The sequence below is a fragment of the Schistocerca gregaria genome, chromosome 4 (genome assembly GCF_023897955.1).
Source record: "Schistocerca gregaria isolate iqSchGreg1 chromosome 4, iqSchGreg1.2, whole genome shotgun sequence".
NCBI classification, from domain to species: Eukaryota; Metazoa; Arthropoda; class Insecta; order Orthoptera; family Acrididae; genus Schistocerca; species Schistocerca gregaria.
In genome coordinates this window covers 433060828-433083012 of record NC_064923.1, presented here as the reverse complement: position 1 = coordinate 433083012, position 22185 = coordinate 433060828, and the positions used below count along the sequence as shown (strand labels likewise).

The 22185-nt window shown below is 37.5% G+C and overlaps 1 protein-coding gene across 1 annotated transcript in view; it reads right to left on the bottom strand.

Annotated features, from left to right (window-relative positions):
- LOC126267346 (E3 ubiquitin-protein ligase MYCBP2) overlaps positions 1–22185 on the bottom strand; it is a 1244949-nt gene that overhangs the window by 255210 nt on the left and 967554 nt on the right. The window contains exon 45 of the mRNA XM_049972469.1: positions 20201–20397. Within this exon, the coding sequence (XP_049828426.1) occupies positions 20201–20397 (197 nt within the window). The remainder of the gene's footprint in view (positions 1–20200; positions 20398–22185) is intronic.

Sequence of the window (22185 nt, the reverse complement as noted above, 5' to 3'; positions counted from 1 at the left end):
TCATTGTTGTTTGAAGCTGGGCATCTTTCAGTAGGATTGGCAAAATATTATCTAAAAAGTCAGCATACATTCAGTCACTCATATTATCATCTATGAAGTATACACCAGTTATCTAGGTACCTCGCACATCACAAGAAACATTGACTCTCCAGGGGCATTGAAGACTGACTTGCCTTAACCAATGGTGATTCACCACTGCCCAGTAATGCACATTATGCCAATTCATGTGATCATGATTCGCAAATGTTGCTTCATCAGAGAAAAGTACCTGTAAATAAAAATCATCAGTGGCTGCTAGTTGTTGTTTTTTGTAATTGCTGAAGTTCATGTGCCTTGAAAGTCACCCCCCGTGTAGTGTTTGATGTAATGACAGGTGATATGGATGGTATTTGCGTTCATCCAGCGTGCGCGGAACACTTTCCTGCGAAATTCCTGCACCTTGTGTGATTTGATGTGAACTAATGTGAGGATACACAGGAGTGGTTAAGATCCATTGCATAAGTTGAACACTTTCAATTACAGTCAAGAGTTGGATAACACTGCGAAACATTGTTGGAGAAGGAACATTACTCTCAGGGAACAGGTTCACATGCCATCGATGAGATTCTCCTAGGTGCCTATTTGATGCAAAGTACAAAGCAATTATATCTACCCACTCCGTAAACAACAACATTATTGCACACATAGGATGAGATGTCTATGGTTGACGCAAAGTACAAAGTAATGATATCCACCTTCTCTATAATCGACAACATCATTGAACACATACGATGAGATGTTTGTGGTTCAAATGTCTGCAGTAAAGTGAACCGTAATTGCTTCCCACTGTCGTTTCCTTGCCCATCACTTGCAGTATACCTCAGTCACACATGACACAACAGAAATACATCATTGCACCTAGAGGTGTTGTTGCCCCTACAGTGAGAGTCTGAGCATGGAGACTGCAATGTATTGCAGACAATGGTTACCATATCGAACATTCCCCTATCACTTTTCAATGGTCCGTAACCTATTTTGATCTGTGTCAATTACAGCATCACCCATCAAGCAACAATAAAATGGTTCCATACAAAAGTTAGATTTTTTTCTGGAGAATACATATCTGAAAGAAAAATTTGGGATCCTATTGAGGACTTCAAAGTTGATCCCTTGGGGTTGGGGTAAGGGGATCGAGTTAAGTGTCATGGATGTACCCTTTCAAGATGATCAACTTTTATTATAACCATTTTTCATCTTGGTTGTATTCCCACTAACAGTTTTAACTGCCCCACCCTGCACATTTAATTTAGTGACGATTGCTACCATTTTAAATCAAAAGACTACAGACGGTCATAAAAAAAAGTGAGTATCCAATGAAATTTAGTATGGAAGTGTCTTTTTTTTTTTGCTTTCCATGTTTGTTATTCAGGAACAGTGATGCGTGGGGTATAGAAGAAGTGAAATATCTAGGACATATTAATGCATTGAAGACAAAAAAAATGAAACATATTAACAAAGTACGTAATCTTCGTGCATTACGTAAAGCTAATGTTGCAACAATATTAAGGTGCACCTATCATGATGACATTATGAAACACAATCTGTTTATTTTTGTACACCTGTAGTAACTTGGTGAAATTCTGCATGAACCACCACAGATTACTTGCCACATGTTCATAAGATATTTTCGTGACAGCAAGACCTTCTACATATGAGTGCCAGAGCAGTTATCAAATACAGAATACCAGATGAGCAACCTCATAGATTCTCTACAATATCCTTTGTGAGGCATTGACAAAAAGATGATGAAAGGTCATGAATTTCTGTTAGATGAAGACGTTCACTGGCATTATCACCTAGAACTTAGCAAACTGTTATAATTTTATTTTCTGTTCAGTCAAGACAGTTAAAACCTAAGCCTTTCCTTATCAAAAGCTCTTGCCTTATCACTCAGGCTAACTGAGCCTGTCTCAAGGAGTAATCCCAACATTATTAAATGTATTTCTTCCTATTTTCTGATGCTGTGTTTTGACAATGAATGTTTGAGATGGACCCTCAAATCTGCTCAGACAGCATAATTTGTAGGGTGACTCCTCACAATAACTTGAAGATATGAAGTCAAACATTAATGTGGCACATATTTTCAACATAATCACTACATTGCAATTGCAGCAGTGAAACACGTATCATTACTGATGTAAGCCAATTTCATTGATTTATTTGGCAAGTGATACTCTTTAGTTTACTGGTAATGGGACAAGAGATATCAAGACATCAATCCTACAGGTGCAAAAGTTTGAAAACAGTTTATATATTTCCATACACATGTTGTAATTCTATATTGTAAAGGAATGCTTATCAACTCATATAAAATGTTGTCTGGTTCATTTTCATACATATCCTTAGAAAAGCAATATACACTATATGCTGTCACTAGGCACATTGCTGTTATTTGGTGTCATCATAATGCTCTCATCAGTAGTCAACACAGAGTATTCAAGATAAGAGTAACATTATGTTTTTGACGCTGTCAACATGGGTGAATGCCATTAAACAAGTTTCTTGTCAGGGGTCAATAAAAGTTCCTCACTTTGTGAATGAAATATGCTTTTCATAAATGAGTATACACTGTGCCGAACATTCTAGCTAAGTTCAAACTATGTGATGCTGCACAGAACTGAAGCATATAGTTATGTTTACAAACAGCGCACAATTGAAAAAGCACTGCAATGAAAGGCAGGGACTCTCCTTTAAGTCCTGACTATCCCTTTGCTATTAACATCGGTTGGCTCCCAGTGTAAAATTAAGTAAGCATAATCCAGTGTTGTGTTTAATTCCCCTACTTATCCATACCCCTGGAAGAATGAATTTCACATTTCCATGCAGTTAGAGACTGTCTCCATTGCAAGATAATCATGAAGGAACAGGATACAATTCAGACAAACAGCTGGAAGCTGCCTTGGCCAGCTTCATACGGCTGCTGTGAATTTTGTAGGTGATGGAAAGCAGGATGGGCTCTCATTGCGAAGCTACCACGGAACTTCCCAGCCACTCTTTTTGTAGATATGCTATGCAGAACGGTGGTCTGAAGCTGAGCAGTCATTTGATGTTGGCTGACAGGGTGTGCCCAGATCCGTAGCTGTTCACAATAAAGGTTTTTGTCACTAATGGTTGAAAGCCTAGACCCACACCTCTAATGAAGAAATCTGAAGCACTCCCTCCTACTGATAATGAGACAGAGCTAGAAGGTTTTGCCTCTCTTGCTGATGCACCAGCCATAAAGAGGAAAGAAGCTGTTAGAGGGAGGCGGTTCCAGGATTAAGTGTATAATGGCCTCTCTTAGGAAAATAGTATCAACCAAATGCACAATCAGTGTGTATCTTGAGAGAAACTGTCTGCTGATTGGAAGAGGCTATACTGCGGGCAACAGAGAGTGTAGGTTGCAGTCAGCTGCAGATCATCACTCACATCAGAATCACTGACACACGATGCCTGGGTTTGAGACATTCTCAGTTCTGTCTGGACAGTGACAGATCTGGTGAAAACAGTTAGCCTTGCTAATGCACAGTTTGTTGATTGGCATCATTCTGAGCACTGAGAGATCCTCTGGTCTGGAGCCAAGTGGAATCAATTACATCACAGGTTCTATGGTGAGTTTGGGTGTAAGTTTGTCAATGTATGCTACACAGAGGAGACATACAAAGTTGCCCTGGATAGGTCAGGTTTGCACCACACAATGGAAATGGGTACACAGTTGTCAGAGTATGTATTAGACCGCACTTAAGAATTATATACAGTGGACAAAACTCCGAGACCACAAAAGAAAAACTAGCACCATATAAACCAACTATTTTAACAGATAGATAGGAAATTCAGGAGATACTCTCAAAATATTAGTTGTTAAATGCCTGAGTATGCACAATGATATTTCGTAACTCACTTCTCTAGCGGCAATCAGTCACCTTCACATTATTGTAGGAGCTGAAAGTTGCTTGAAACCCAAAGTAGAAACTAATGAAATTTTGGACAACACATGGAACATATACTGAAAAGACTGATTACACTCTCAAGTTACAGGATCATCTATAGCAACAAGCATAAGCACATATAGTAAAGTCCAAAGTGAACAGGATTCAAAACTAATACGGACAACAGTAATCGTCGGCCGATGTGGCCAAGTGGTTCTAGGAGCTACAGTCTGGAAACACACAACCGCTTCGGTCGCAGGTTCAAATCCTGCCTTGGGCATGGGTGTGTGTGATGTCCTTAGGTTAGTTAGGTTTAAGTAGTTCTAAGTTCTAGGGAACTGATGACCTCAGAAGTTAAGTCCCATAGTGCTCAGAGCCATTTGAACCCTTTTTTTTTTTTTTTTTTTTTTTTTTTTTTTTTTTTTTTTTTTTTTTTACAACAGTAATCGTATTTAAAGGTAGCCTAAACTTGATAGCTGGAAAATACAGTGAGCATACAGTAGTAGTAGGTGGTGACCTTAAACTAGTCAGTATTGACTGGGAAAACTATACATAAACTTATGTGCAATTTTCCCGTCAGTACTGTGAGGACAGACAGACTTCTGGTGCAGATGTCTCAACAACACTGAATTTTCTAAGGGTGAAGAGAAACTTCATTGCAGCAGGTGAAGAGAAACTCCATTTCAGCAGCAGGGCATTACAGCTAAACTCTTAGGCAAAAGGTATTCACTACTCAAAAGAAAGTAGTTAGAATAATGTGTGGGGTTCATAGTCGCACATCTTGCAGGCATCTGTTTAAAAGGTTAGGAATTCTTACAACTGCTTCACAGTACATTTACTCAGTAATGAATATTTTTCTTAACAACATGGGCCAGTTTAAAAGCAACAGTGACATTCATGATTTCAATACCAGAAAAAAGAAAGACCTACACTGTCCTTTACTTTACCTAGGCTGCTATAAAACTTTTTGATAAATTACCAGATGAAATAAAATGTCTGACGTACAGCAGTAATAGTTTCAAAAACAAATTGAAATCATACCTCCTTGACAACTCCTTCTATATCATAGATGAATTCTTGAATATGAGTAAATAAATTTGGAGATATAATATATGCATTTTGTGCCATTTAAGGGAATAGGATAGATAATAGAAATATTTAAGTATAACACTATAATGTAAACAGAAAAAAACTTGTATCCTGTGCGCATTTCTTGTGCATCTGACATGTTCCACATCCTAACAGTATTTCCGTGCTATTGATCAATGGAACACATAACTAACTAAGATCAGATGCCGATGAACAGGTACATTTTGTCTTCCTAAATTTCTGAAAGGCATTCAACACTGTTCATCACAGTTGTCTTCTAATCAATATTTATTCAAATTGAATATCTTTGCAAATACACTCAAAGAAAAAAAAAGGACACAACACAAAGGAATTACCTGAATGGGACAGAAATTGGTACATGTGATGTACATATACACTGTAAGATAAAAAAATGACACCACAAAGGAAACATCTGAATGGGATGGAAATTGTTAGATGTGATGTACATGTACAAACAAATGATTAGAATTTCAGAAAAACTGTGTAGTTTATTCAAGAGAAGAAGCTTCACAGATTGAGCAAGTCAGTAACACATTGGTCCAACTGTGACTGTTATGCAAGCCGTTATTCAGCTAGGCACTGATTGATACAGTTGTTGGATGTCCTTCTGAGGATATCGTGCCAAATTCTGTCCAACTGGCAAGTTAGATATTCAAAATCCCAAGCTGGGTGGAGGGCCTTGCCCGTGATGTTCCAGAAATTCTCAACTGGGGAGAGAGAGAACTGGTGCTCTTGCTGGCTAAGGTAGGGTTTGGCAAACATGAAGACGCAGTAGAAATTCTCTCTATGTGCAGGCAGGTATCATCTTGTCCAAGATGGCTCGCCATGCAGATCAACATAATGGGGCACAGAATATCATCGATGTACCACAGCGCTGTAAGAGTGCGGTACAGGGGACAAATATGGGCCCTTCTATGAAATTACATGACATCCCAGAGGGCGACTCCCTGCATGGTGGGAAACTGTAAGGTTGGTCTCCCACTGCTGTCCTAGGCATCTCCTGATACATATTCGCTGGTCATTAGAGCTCAGTTTGAAGTTGGACTCATCACTGAATACAATTCTACACCAGTCAATGAAATCTACTCCAGTCAATGAAATTCCAGGCTGAGAAGATGTCCGGAGACACCCTGACAGCAGTGATATACCAATGTCCACCATGTGGCCCAAAAACCCAGAGTAATGGTCTGGGGAACAATTTCCTTTCATAGCAAGACCCCTTCAGTTGTCATCCATTGCACCCTTACAGCACAGTGGTACATCACCAATATCCTACGTCCTGCTTTGTTGCTCTTCATGGCAAGCCATCCGGGGCCTGCATTTCAGCAAGATAATGCCTGCCCAGACATGGCGAGAGTTTCTTTGCTTACTTTCTTGGTCATTAATCCCTGCAATGGCCAGCAAGGTTGCCAGGTTTCTCCCCAATTGAGAACATTCTGAGCATTATGAACAGGGCCCTCCAACCAGCTCAAGATTTTGATCACCTAACACGCCAATCAGACAGAATTTGGCACATCATCCCTCAGGAGGACATCCAATAACTCTGTAAATCAATGCCTAGCCGAAAAATTGCTTGAATAAGGGTCAAAGGTGGATCAACACACTACTGACATGCTCATTTTGGACAAAGAGAGTCAATGTTTTTGTAGAAGGTACCAACAGGGATGTGGAGTCATGTCAACTTCAATGCCATGGCCAGCTACGCTAAGTTTGTCAGTTGACGACTGAACTGAAGCCCTCATATTAAGACAATTATTGGTGCATAAAAAAAGGAATTCAGGTGGGAAGTTCATGACATTATTCTTCCCACTTTATAATGTGTTCTGATACCTTCATATTACCATGGATGCATGTCTCTAAAAAGAATTGCAAACAACTGGCCTGACTACCATACAAAAGTCTTAATATCCACCTTGTAGCTATACCACCCTTTCCACACTCCATTTAAAAAATATCCTTATTCTAAAAAAAATTGCATTACACCTACATAAAACAATGTTAAGCAACCATTTTATTCTCCAAAAAACAACAGATATTAACCATCTACTGGTGCAAAATGGTGAAATGCTCTTACAAACTGGGAGTTCTGGAGGTACAACCAGAAGATAACCTTTTGACTAAAAAAATTACAATGCTGAGATATTTGAAAAATGGAATATATCACAGTGAGTTATTTCCAATGTTCCATTACGATTAATGACTGAATCTGTTAAAATATTCAAAAAATAAAAAATATGTTGAAGGCCTTACTGCCGGCCAGTGTGGCCAAGCGGTTCTAGGTGCTTCAATCTGGAACCGTGAGACCGCTATGGTCGTAGGTTCGAATCCTGCCTCGGGCATGGATGTGTGTGATGTCCTTAGGTTAGTTAGGTTTCAGTAGTTTTAAGTTCTACGGGAATGATGACCTTAGATGTTAAGTCCCATAGTGCTCAGAGCCATTTGAACCATTTTTGATGGCCTTACCAAAACAAGAGAGTACGAGTTTTTCTCACACTTGGGAGAAAAGTGGGCCGGTTATATTCAAACCTACACTGACAGTTCAAGAATCAGTACAAAAAATCACAATAGATATGCTTTCTTTTGTCTACAAAAGATTAAGAAAGTTATCTTCATTTACCCAAGACGCTTAATAGAAATGAATTTATATTGCAAAGATATGAATGATGTCAGTGGTGGAGGTGTGCTTACAGCTTTAAATAATACAATAATATCCAGTGAGGTTAGTGGGTAAAGGTAAGTGGTAAATGTGGATCACATATGGTAATCTGGTGCTTTTAATAGACCCCCTAGATCTAATGGCAGAACATTTCAAAGAAAATTGTGCAACAGAGGAAAGGTAACTGGACCATACACATCTGAAAGAGGGGCCAAGAGGTGGCACTGCCCCCTCCTGGAATCTGTAATAGACTATTCATGAATTTCAAAATTTTGGCGTATCTGTACACAGGCTGTCTCCGGTTCTACATACCTGTGTGCAACAGCTAACACATTAACTTTAGTAAACACTATGTGGTTTGACTGATAGGTGGTTCATAGGAAATCATACATGTTTCTTGTTGTGGTATTAGTCTTGGTGCTGTTCTGGAGTCAAGATGGATGCGTATATTTACAGAACATTGCCAAAATAGAGTACCCGACCTTTTCTCTGCCAATTCCTTGTACAGCCCTTAATTAGCTACTTTGAGCCCAAATACAAAAACAACATGAATTTCTGCATTCAAAGAGACAAAAAATGGGAAATATCAAGATCAGAAAGGTGTCTGGGACTCTTTTGAAGTATACTGCTCTTAAAAACTGTATGGGTGCAACCTGGTGTGACATACAGCCATTGAGTTATGAGTTCTGTAGTCTAATTGCCATGTCTGTACAAGAATGTGCCAGTGCAGGGAGATGAAGACTATTTCAATTGAGTCCTAGGACATTAAGAGCTGGTACTACCAATCAATTTTTATGGCTGTTTTCAAAGGTTTCCTACATCCATATTTGTATGAATAATATAAATAATATAAAAGATGAATCTACCTCTAAAAAATATTTACTGGATAATTAACACATGCTTAAGGTACAATAAGCTTTGTGTACTTGTTATCAAAGTTATTTCTTGGGGCAGTGCACATTCTCAGATGATCAGTTGTGTCACAAATGGAACCCCACTTTTACGTTCCCAGAATTAAAGTTTTCCCACCATTTACAACATTTTTTTATCAGTCCCATCAAATTTCCTATGCCCATAATGTTAATTTGCACCTGATTCTGCTTCAACATATTTATAATTTTCTCATGATTTACGCATTACGAAAAAATGTTTGTGGAGAAAAAATGATGCTGGCATGACGTTGGCCATTTAGTAGTGTTTACAAATATTACGTGGTTAAGTTTCTTGACACCAGGACACTCTACTCAGTGGATATGAACTGGTTAACATGTAAAAGTTGGAACAATTTGTGCCAAATCTCCCGCCGCTGCCAAGCTCTACTTGGCGTGGTGGCTGATGTGAATAACTAGGTTTGTTCGAATGAAGATATCATGACCAATCAAATCATTTCCCAACTGTCTCCACTACCCTAACACAGTTTTGCAATTGTTGTGATCATCATGACACCATTGTCGAACCATATTTCGCGTGTTTCGGCATATGGCCATGTGGGGTGCTATTTGACACAGTCATTCACTTTGTGTTACTCAAAGGTTTTTTAGCACTGGTTAAGTGTTTTATTCATGCCGAGCAATTTATTCTCGTTGTCAAGTGCAGTATTTATGTATATATTTTTGTGATGTTACACAAACAATGTGAGTGATAGTTTGTGTGTGTGTGTGTGTGTGTGTGTGTGTGTGTGTGTGTGTGTGTACCTGATAACCTCAAATGGACAACTACAGTGCAGGTGATACAGAATTACACATATTCAAACACCATACAAAATTCTTATTTATATATTTGCACTTGACAATGAGAAAAAAATTATCAAAACACGTTGGGCTAAGTGTGCAAAAATATGTAACTAGTGCAGTATTTCATTATTTAAATAATGAATGATACCTGCAGACTTTCAAAAGCATTGATTATGACATATGAAATAGAGTCAAATGTTCCTACTTCCCAGACTTATCAATTCCAGTTACATACGTGATTTTTAATAGATAATAAACCTTCATTATATAATAAACAAAGTCTCTGACTAGTCTTTTGAAGCCTGTTATGTGCATATATTATACACAAAGTGCAAGGGTGTATACTAAACATAACTTTTACAGCTTAAAACGTTATTTCCCACATTTTACATGTTAATGAATTTTACACCATTTTTTTGATGTCCCTTATAAAGTGTAAAGGTGAGGTTTCACTGTAGATAAAAGAACTTGCTCCTCTTCTAGCAGCATTTTTTCAATTGCTGCTGACGAAATGAAATGTTCCAAGAGACTGGAAAAACGCTCAGATCATTTCCACAACAGGGGTAATCAAACAAATGTAAAATTTTGGAACATGTTTTATACCGACATATTGTGAGAACTACTTCAACATGGATTCCACAAAAACAATCACATGAAAACCCAGCTAACTCTGTTCATCCATTTGGTCCAGAAGGCACTCTGGTTCTACATACCCGTGTACAACAGCTAACACAGTGACTTTAGTAAACACTACGTGGTTTGACTGTCAGGTGGTTCATAGGAAATCATACATTTTTCTTGTTGCGGTGTTAGTTTTGGTGCTGTTCTAGAGTCAACTGTACAACAAGGAGTAGAACATTTCAAAAGTGCCACAAAGGATATCTGAGACAGCACTACTGATAAAATTTCCATGTGCAGAGAGCTGCTACATCCTGTGAAGAGACAGGGACAGAAACAAAGTTCTAAAGCTGTAGCTGCAAAAGATGTACTATCGCTCAGGCTGCAAAATGCTTTAACTTCACAGGACATCTCGTCATTTCACATTTGTTTAAATAAGAAAAGTTTGTTTCCTATGAGAGTAAATTTCCATACAGCACTCAGATTGATGCCATTTTCCCTGACTTCTGCCTAATGAACAAAACATAAGCATCTAAAGCAGAGGTGGTTCCACCTGCGGCACAACAAAGCTATGAACCCCATTTAATACTACTTTGTGATGCTCAAAGAGCATAACATGAATTTTTATATATCATGACAAAGCTCTTAGAGGACTAATCAAACTGAAGACCAAAATCAGTAAAATGAATATTATACTTAGTAAGCAGTCTTGATGTTATAAATTATCATTTGAACCCATAGAAATATCAAAGAGAAATATTAATGTATGAGAAAATTTAACAATACATAAAGATTTAAAACTTAGAATTCATCCATTCTTCTGCCTCTGTGACACAATTATTTAGTTATGTATATGAACTGCTCCATCGATGTCAATAGCCATCCTTGACACTGGAAGTCAGTTCTTACATGCTCGGTTCAGTTTGTGTACAAAATTCAGTTCTGCACCCCCAATGATTACATTCCAGCCGAAGGTTTCACAGCGAGGTGTGGAGGAGGGACTGGGGCAGGCATGTTCATCTATTCTGAGCACTGGAGCAAAACTCTGGCATATATATCTGCCATGGAATTTGTTTCCCCACACTTGCCAGAGTGTGGTTTCCTCTTTGTCCACAATCATTTCGCCAACATGACAAATAAAAATCAGATTTCAAAACTAATTCATACCTGCACTATTCCCTAACTTATAATATCTGTTATTTTCTTACTGCCTACAGGCAATTATATTTCTGAAACTGAAATAACAAGAGTCTAGTCAGCAACAAAAGGTAAGAGTTTTCCCTTATTTGTTGCAGTTAAATTACAAATAATGACACCAGCTTATAATGTTTGTCACGTGGGAAGATGCAGCTGTTAGTTTGAAGATGTCAGTTCTCAGGTGTGCAGTGTCTGTGTGTCAAGTCAATATGTGTGATAATTCAGTGCAGAGGTTTAAGAAACGAATGTCTCTTCCCCGTCACTTGAAGATAAGCTCTGTATCAAGGATCTAGAGAAGAAATCAAGCTAGTCAAGAAAATGAAATATAAAAGTAAAGATATTGGACAAATTTTCAGACCAGCATTTATAAGAATATTTCATCATAATATCACAAACAAACTATACTGTTTCCATGTTTGTTGCATTCTAGAATAGTGCCCACCTGAGCAACACTAATATCCTCAGTAAACTACAGTTTGTATTCAAGAAGAGCTACTCAACTTGGAATGCCATTTATACATTCACCTACAAAATCATACAAATTTATATTATATTGTATATACATTATAAATTTGGGAAATTATGTCAGTAGGGAAAAGGATAGATAGTTATTGACATCTCTCCTATCACCTTTCTTCTTGTTATGTCCGTAAGTTGAAACTGATTGTAGGCCAAGCAATGAGTCAGGAAACACACATCATAATTTTTCTGCTGACTTTAGAGCAAACCCTACTTCTTTTTGTAGTTCTTCACATTGAACAGTGCTGCTAACTGACACAATGAACAGGAAAGTTCCTCTCACGCCCAACACAAATGAAATTTTAATTAAAAAACTGTGTGAGTAGCAAACAAAACAGAGAGTAACTTGTAGAATGCCTGGAGCAAATTGAGCCTACGTCTTGACAAAGTGCTACAATTACTCAAGCAAGAGGGCTCTGTCTGAAATTAGAACACCCAACACTTCAATTTCGGTCAATTTTCATCACTTTATGCCACATGCTGAGTCAGTGTACAATCAATTACAAAAATGAGTAGTTGAATCACCAACTTCACAGCAAAGGATATCTGAGGCAGCATTACTGATAAAATTTCCATGTACAGAGAGCTACTGCATCCTGTGAAAAGACATGGACAGGGAACAAAGTTCTAAAACTGTAGCTGCAAAATAAGTATTATCACTTTGGCTGTAGAATGCTTTAACTTCGCAGGACTTCTCTCATCATTGCAAATTTGTTTGATTAGGAAAAGTTTGTTTCATATGAGAGTACATTTTCATACAGATTGCTGCAAAGGTCTTGTGAAATATATCCCTTCTTTGAATGCAATAATCTGAAAATGGAGATTCAAATATCAAACATGAAGAATGAGTTTAGAACTCTCATAGGTACTGTTCCACTTCTGAAATTCCTGCTCAAATACCTAATTTGCACAAGTCTTCCAGTGAAAAATCAGAACTCCTGAAAGTGATTGTCACCAAACCAATGACACTAGCTGTTGCAAAGAAATGTTTCTCTACCATGAAGAGAACAAAAACTCTTCAGTGAAAGACTTTTACTTGTTAATAAGCAGCAAGGCGGATATCAGTAAATGTCTTGTTGAAAGGTTCACTGCTCTTAAACATTCATTGTAAGGTAAGAATAACAATAACATAAGGAAAAGGTACACTGCAACTCACCGTAAAGATGACACATTGAGTTGCAGAGAGGCACAACAAAAAGACAGTTACACATTAGCTTTCAGCCAAAGCCTTCTTCAGAAATGCGAGGAAACACACATTCATTCACACAAGCAAGTACACCTCATGCACACATGACCGACATCTCTGGCAACTCATCTCTGGTCCAAGCTGCCAGAGGTGGCGGTCATGTGTACATGAAGTGTGCGTGTTCTCTTAAATGAAGAAGGATTTGGCTGAAAGTTTACATGTAAGTGTCTTTTTGTTGTGCCTGTCCAAAACTCCATGTGTCATCTTATGGTTAGTAGCAGTATATCTTTTCCATGGATTGTTGATATTCCAACCTGGAGTTTCCATCGTAAGACAATTTCTATATAGAATTTATTATGTTTCCAGAATGAGATTTTCACTCTGCAGCAGAGTGTGCATTGATATGAAACTTCCTGGCAGATTAAAACTGTGTGCCGGACCAAGACTCGATCTTGGGATCTTTGGCAAGTACTCTACCTTCTGAGCTACCCAAGCACAACTCATGCTCTCTGTCAGTTTCATTTATTATGTTATTCATTTTTAGCCATTATGTCAGCTTTTTGCAAATTTATAGTCATACTTCCACTGAACAATTAGAAAAAACTCCATGAACTGCTACTGGTACAAAGTATCAGAACAACTTTGTGACTGGACTGAAAAGTTCCTAACATATAAAACACAGCACATCATTCTCAATGGATAGAAATCGTCTGACATAGACCATACCCCAAGAGTGTATTATAGGGCCATTATTGTTCACAATACATATAAATAACCCACAGAATAACATCAGAAGCTCCATGGGGTGTTGGTAGATGTATACGGAGAAATTGTGACACAAGGCAACTCTAGAGAAATGCCAAGGAAACGTGCAGACAATTGACATCTGGTGATGTGATTGGCAACTGACAGTCAACACTAACAAACGTAACTTGCTCACAAATAGGTGCACAGGCCAGTTGATAAAATAATTATGGTATAATCCCTAGAAAGAGGCACATCTATTATACATGTGGAAGTATGCACCCTCAGCCATTTAAAGTGGAACGATAGCAAAAATATGGAGTAGGGAAGGTAGATGCTAGACAAAAATTTCTTGGCATAATCCTCAAGAAGTGGAGTCTACCCTAGAAGGAGATGGCTGGCACAACTCTTGTTCAGCTGATACTTCAGAATTGTTCCTCAGTCTAGGTTCATAGAAGAGCAGCATATTTTGTCACAGGTTTGTTTAGTAAGTGGGAAAGTATCACAGAAATGCTCATCCAACTGCTGATGAAGATGCAACAAGAGAGACACTGTGCATAATGTTACAATTAACTGTTAAAATAGAGAGAGCATGCATTCCTAGATAAGTTAACCAATATATTGCTTTCAGCTACATACGAGGTGTGTTCAAAAAGTAAGGTGACTCTATATTTTTATGAAAAAATATTTATATGTTCATCAATATTCACACTGTCCTCTTCAAAGTAATACCCCTCAGATACAATACACCTGTGCCAATGCTTCTTTCAATATTCAAAGCACTTCTCATAAGCACTTTTTGATGTGGCCTTGAGTACCAGTGATGTAATTTTTATTTCCTCAGTTGTTGAAAATCTTCGTCTTTTCATAGGTCTCTTGTTTTGGGACCAGGAAAAAGTTGCAGGGGGCCAAATCCGGTGAATATGGTGGCTGAGGCATGAGTGTCGTGTTTTTTTGGCCAAAAAATCTCTCACAGGCAATGTTGAATGAGCAAGTGCATTGTCGTGATGTAAAAGCCATGAATTGTTTTTCTACAGCTCCGGACATTTTTTTTTGCGTATTGCTTCTTGTAAATGGCGTACAACGTCAAGGTAATACTCCTTATTGACTGTACGACCTTGAGGCAAAAATTCATGATTCATTATGCCATTGTAATTGGAAAAAAACAGTGAGCAAAACTTTGACATTTGGTCGACTTTGTTGTCCTTTTTTCACTCTTGACTCTCCAGGATGTCTCCATTGGGACAACTGGGCTTTGGTTTCGACATCATAACCATAAATCCATGTTTTGTCACCAGGTATGAACCTTTTGAGCAAATTAGGATCATCGTTGACATCATCCAAGAGCTCCTAAGCAATATTCATGTGATCATGTGATCAAAATTGAGAAGTTTTGGAATAATGTGTCATGCCCAAAACATCCAAAAAATCTTGCATGACATGAGGCGACCGATATGCCAACATCTTTAACAACTTCTCTTGTGCTAATTTGATGATTTTCCAAAATATTTTTTATAATAATCAAAAATTGCCACGCACACTAAAACACACCTAACCTTTCTATCTGTCAAAAACAAAGTATTCTGTACACTTGAAACTGTGAACATATGTTCGAGACATGTGTACCAATATAACAAACAAAAAAAGTTCGATAATCAAATGTATGTTGCACGCGCAATCTTACTTTTGGAGCAACCCTCATATATCTCTGAGTAGACCATCAAGGTAAAATTATAGAAATTTGAGCTCATACAGAGGCTAACCGAAAGTCATTCTCCACATTCATCATTTATGACTACAACAGTAAATGGTGGTAGTAACAGTGGTACACGAAATATCCTTCAACACAGTATAGGTAGAAATAGAAAATAATAATTGACTCACAAATAGTTTTGAAACCAATACGCTAAAGAAATTGTTTCTACATTGAGTTTAAAGGGAAATTAACAGCAGGAGACAGTTAACACCAACTAAAAGGGAAATTAGCAGTAAGAGAAAGTTAACACCGATTGTACTTACACATCAATGACAAGCCTATGCTTAGCAACACAAATATCTACAAGGGAAGAACAAATCGTTTACTTTATATACTGTACTCTTATACACTATTTTTCCAAGTAATGTATTCAACACATATAGTGAATGCATGTCACAATAGTATCTTGATACAATATCAGAGATAGCAAGTTATCTCTAACATAAGGCTCTTTGTACTGACCAACAGTTCCATATTTCCTCTGTGACAGTGGTGTCCAGTCTAACTAAGATTTGTGATGTTTAGTGTTTGACAGTTATAACATGTACACAATATAACCTGTGTATAGAGAGACAGTTGGTGGATCCTACTGTGATCATACAGACATGATTATAATTAGAAATCAAATATCCATGGATATTCTATGACTTCTAGCTTCACACCATTAACATCATAAATATATCATATCTGACACACCCATTATTTGATATCCACACACACACAACAGTAAGTAACCTTATTTTTCTATTGTAATGCATGCAGACATTGCTATGTATGCACTATTCATTTGTCCCCTCTATCAGATGCCACCAATAATAGGCCAAACACCCCAAAACCGATCTGGCAATTAAATATTTTTATCTTCAGCCCATGGTGTACAGCAAGATGTTTTCCAACTAGTATACAGATCTGTACTGTCATGGTAAACTTTTTATGTATCAACAAGCTTCTGTGCATCACTGGAGTAGACACTTTGGCTTTTGCTGCTCAGTCTCACCAACTAGTCAGCCAGTTCTCACTTAAAGAGTCTTTAGGAGACAACAATGACTGTGTGTGTGTGTGTGTGTGTGTGTGTGTGTGTGTGCGCGTGCGTGTGAGAGAGAGAGAGAGAGAGAGAGAGAGAGAGAGAGAGAGAGAGAGAGAGAGAGAGAGAAAGGGGGGTTACACATTCTCAACTTTCTCAAGACGGGCGTTCTCTGAAAGTTAAGCAAAACATATTTTTTATCTGTATCCTGTGTTTAAGTTCACCTCCCATCTTTTAGTTATGAGTCTGTGCTGAACTGTTATTCTAATAATGAACTTATCAACTACTAGCTCACAGTGAGCTGCTATTGGTGACATAATGTCCAAAAGCGTTCACAGCACCTCTATAGAAAATTTTTTGCATAATGAACAGGCCTACGAAGCAGTATCCAAAATTTCCAAGTCTGCCTTTGCAGCCATTGCCTTTTTATCAAAGAGACAATTTTCATCAATTAGCCATGATTACACTAAGCAACCCCATTTATATGTAAGCATAGGTGTAAAAACCTCTCAAATTTCTTTAAATGCATCTTGGAAGCAGTGCAAAACATATCTAGATCATCTCAGTTGTTGACACTTGTGAGAAACTTTATCACACCACCTCAGAAAACCTGTTATTCTTGTCCAATGCTATCAATCCCTACAGCCTTCCAACTTGAGCTGCTATTGGTGACATAATGTCCAAAAGCGTTCACAGCACCTTTATAGAAAATTTTTTGCATAATGAACAGGCCTACGAAGCAGTATCCAAAATTTCCAAGTCTGCCTTTGCAGCCATTGCCTTTTTATCAAAGAGACAATTTTCATCAATTAGCCATGATTACACTAAGCAACCCCATTTATATGTAAGCATAGGTGTAAAAACCTCTCAAATTTCTTTAAATGCATCTTGGAAGCAGTGCAAAACATATCTAGATCATCTCAGTTGTTGACACTTGTGAGAAACTTTATCACACCACCTCAGAAAACCTGTTATTCTTGTCCAATGCTATCAATCCCTACAGCCTTCCAACTTGAGCTATAGTTGGTGAAAGACACAAAAACAAGCAAGCCAAATCAGTCAAGTACATTGGAGTTATTCATTTTTCAATTAACAATAAAATCAAGTAGTATCAGAGTTTGATGTGATATCTACACAAACTTAATCACATATCAAAAAAAATTCAGAATAATGAAAGGAGCAGAGAAGATTGTTTTACTTTATTCATCTTCCACTGTTTAATTGTTTTGAGATGATAGGAGTATTCTTCTGAAAGTACGCTGCTCTTTGTTGGGATTGACAACAATAGGCAAAAACAATGAATTTCCTTTAACCTTTATTTATTTGCCACTGATCATTTTACATGAAACAGGCTTCATCATCAATAAATAATATTAGTGTAGTCAAATTACATGGTGCACCTACAGTCTTAATTACTAAAATTAACACTGTTCATATGAAGTGAAAGAGTGCAGCTATAGTTGTAAATACTAAAATCAACCTTGGCCATATCAGAGATTCTTTTATAATGCAATGCAGATTTTTTGTTAGCCAGAAATAGCATTTTATTTTTGAAACTTTTCAATGGCATTAATCAGGCAGGGAGAGGAAACTAGTTAAAAGATTTTGTAGATATTCCTATTCTGGGAGTTTCCTGTTATTGCTAGCCTGTGCCTTTCAAAGTCAGTATTTTCCTTCACTACTGTCAGTATCCTAAACCTGGTAAAATAAGGGTGACGTGCTCTGTAGAACCAGTCATGAATGTTACACGAACAATTTTTTCCCCACATTTACTTTCTATATTCTCAGACAATCCTAATATGAGCTTTTGAATGAATTACAAATAAGTTTATTGGCTGCAAACCAATTCAATGCAAAGTCAAGAGAGTCTTGCATAATCTTATCAAGAGTTCGGATCTCGTGATGTGAAGTAAGCGAAGTTGTGTCATCAGCATAAGAGATTAGAGTTGTGACACACAACTGGGCACATCACTGAAAGCAGTAATGAAGAACAAGGAGCCAAGGACAGAACCCTATGGAACACCTGTACCAATTTTTACAAGGAATAATGTCTATTTCTAATTGATACAAACTGTCTTCTGTTACTCAAGTAGGAGGAAATTACTGCTAATGTAGATTTGTGTATACCATAATACTGTTAGTAATATGTTAAAAGGAATGCAGTCAAAACTCTTTCCTTACATTGCATAATGACACCAGCTTCTTATTTTTGAAAGTTGTTAAAAAGTCTGACCAAAAATTTCCAGAACAGCTGCAGTGGTATTTTTACTTAGCCAAAATCAATGCTGATTGTTGCAAAGGTCATGCTTTTCAAAATAATTGGTTAGTTGAATGTACATAGTGATTCAAATATTTTGAGAGTAATGGCACAGCAGAAACTGGGCAGTAGTTTTGTAGGGGCTCTTTTTTCAGAAACATTTTACAGACGTAACTGACCATGATTTCATCGTAATGAAAGATAGGCCGTTCAGACACATGGGAACCCAGCAGATCCCTTGCAGATGTGTCTGTGGCTATAATTCTGTCTCCAAGTTCTCTAAATGTGACACAGTAGTCACTCAATTATCCTAGACTGAGCAGAGTTTGATATACCTGGTTACAAGAATTATCTTGTCTTATAACTTCCTATACTGCCTTACAGTTACATGGAACACCTTTATGTACCTTTCATATGCTGCTGTTTGGCTTGTATGTGCTAAGCTTTGTAATACTTTTTATTTCAAAGGTAAGCATAGTAAATCATATCTCTCTGCTCAGTCCCTTGATTATCCTCACTGTTATATATTCAATACAAAATAAGCATGTTTTCTATAATTTGTGTTAACTCTTTGTACCAGTTAATAAATTTATTTTTAATTTACCAAAGAAGCTAACTTTTATTAATCAGGAAGAAAAGTACCAAAAAAGTTATCAAAACCACTTTCAACTCCAGTTTTTCCTGTTTGCACTGATACATAGAGTCTGAATTTGCATTCTTTAACTTGCCAATAAATGACATAATGTACTTGTCTCTCTGACCTCTCGCCCATGCCACACTAAATTCATGGGAATACTCTTATTGCTTATAATAAAGTAAATTAACAATAATATAATGTGGTGTAATAAAGCTTCTTGTGGGTGTCAAAATGCTACTACTTTCATTTACTTGTTTTCATCATATGTTAAATGAAAATTACTTCTATTCAGCTGTCAAGAAGTTTAGCAAAAATATTGAAGTCCCTTGGTCTACAGATAATACCGAAGTGATAATTCTGAGATAGGTGAACTATGAAACTATATGGTGGGTCCTATTATTCTTACTGTATGTATTCTTAAAAGAAGCTTTATTTTCTCTGTTGATTCTGGTGCTAAGAAACGAAGACATTGGTTGCACCTCCATCACTGCTGCTCCTTTCTGGGATTCACAGCACATGTGTGGTTTCAGCTCTTGTTCATTTATTTTTCATAATTCTGAATATCTGCTACCCTGGAAAGCACCATGGGATATTGTATTGCACTACTGAAAGTGATGCTCATATCGCAGCCCTGTTAGAAAAATTGGATACTACCTTGGGTATGAAGTCAGATGCATATAAGAAAGCACAACAAAACTGAAAAGAGCTGAATGATGGCACACCAACATTTCTAGAAAAACTTATCAAGCATTATGACGCAGGACATAGTAAACATCTGAGAAGAACGACAACTACACATTTCTCCAAATATCTTACCTGGAATTGGAACGGGGCTCGAGCTGCGGCTTAGGCGTGGGGACACAGTTCCTGGTGCACTGGCCTTCGGACTTGAACTGCGTGAGGTTCTGCGTGGAGTGCCAGGGGGTGTAACACCATTTCCATTAGCACGACTCTCACCAATTGCCTTCACTAGGTCTTTCACTGATACCCCAGCTAATTCAGGTGGCAAGTCCCTATTGAGACATAAATATTGTTCCTTTATAGATATTCTATATGTAAAACACACACGCGCGCGCGCGCGAACGCACGCACGCACGCACGCACGCACGCACACACACACACACACACACACACACACACACACACACACCATGTACTAGAAAAACATCTTCATGTACAAGACTTCTTCACAAACATGTCAAAATGTGCAGCATCAATCAAATTAATTAAATCATGTAGGAATGTTTCTTTTGTATCTGAACATCACCTAGCGTTTTGCATTCATTACTTACTTTCACTGAATTCCTTATGGTTTGTTTAATAAAGCATACATGGCCGATTTTGAATAAAAATCATACATATGCACTGTACACAAATGTAACTGCAAGAAAAAATGTTTAGAATTTGAGGGATTCATGTCTCTATAAGACTATCTGCATAAAAAATTTACTACATCTATATCCATACTCTGCAAACAACTTCCAAGTGTATGGCACAGTGTACTCACTCCCCTTTGCACTGTGTATTAAGATTTCTTCCTCTTCCATTCACGCATGAAGAATGAGAAAAATAACTGCTTAATTTGCCTTTGTGTGAGCTATAATTAGTCTAATTTTGTCTTCATGGATGCTACAAGAAAGGTACACAGGCTTCTTAAGACATGATTTTGTGTTTTATACTGATCAAATAACAATTAAGATTCATAAATAATTAAATAGAAAGAAACTTCCACATGGGAAAAATATATTAAAACAAAGATTCCAAGACTTACCAAGCGGGAAAGCGCCAGTAGACAGACACAATAAAATAACACACAAACACACACACAAAATTTGTAGCTTTCGCAACCAACGGTTGCTTCTTCAGGAAAGAGTGAAGGAGAGGGTAAGGAGTCATTCCAAACCTGGGAGCGGAAAGACTTACCTTAGGGGGAAAAAAGGGATAGTTATATACTCGCGTGCACACACACACACACACACACACACACACACACACACACACACACACACACACATATCCATCCATACATATATACCTATATACATATATACCTATCCTTTTTTCCCCCTAAGGTAAGTCTTTCCGCTCCCGGGACTGGAATGACTCCTTACCCTCTCCCTTAAAACCCACATCCTTTTGCCTTTCCCTCTCCTTCCCTCTTTCCTGAAGAAGCAACCGTTGGTTGCGAAAACTAGAAATTTTGTGTGTGTGTTTGTGTGTTATTTTATTGTGTCTGTCTACCGGCACTTTCCCACTTGGTAAGTCTTGGAATCTTTGTTTTAATATATTTATAAATAATTATATATAAATGTAATTAATTGTATTATTTATAGATAATAATAATTATGAATAACATTTACAAATTATTTTATTTTTGTGTCACCTTGTAAATAAAGAGAACAAAGAGAAAACTAATGGTGGCTTTTTCCACACAGAGCATGTGACTGAGTGAGCTGGTGTAAGTGTTTTAGACAATAGACTCATGTTCAGGAGAGAAGTGGTTCAGAGCATCAATCCATCCAGATTTAGGTTTTCCATGATTTCTCTAAATGACTTAAAGGTGAATGGCAGGCTGGTTCCTTTGAAAGTGCACAAAAAATTTCCTTCTCTACCCGGAATAAATTAAGCAAATACTGTGTAAATCATGGGGAGAGATGTGGTTGCAAAAACTAGGGATAGTCTTATCAACATCTATGAGTTCTTATTGGCAGGACAGTAGTACAGATATACTTGGGAGAAGAGTAGAGGGTGGGGAGGCATTCTGAACACTGAACATAGCCTAAAAGGGATTTGTATCAGTC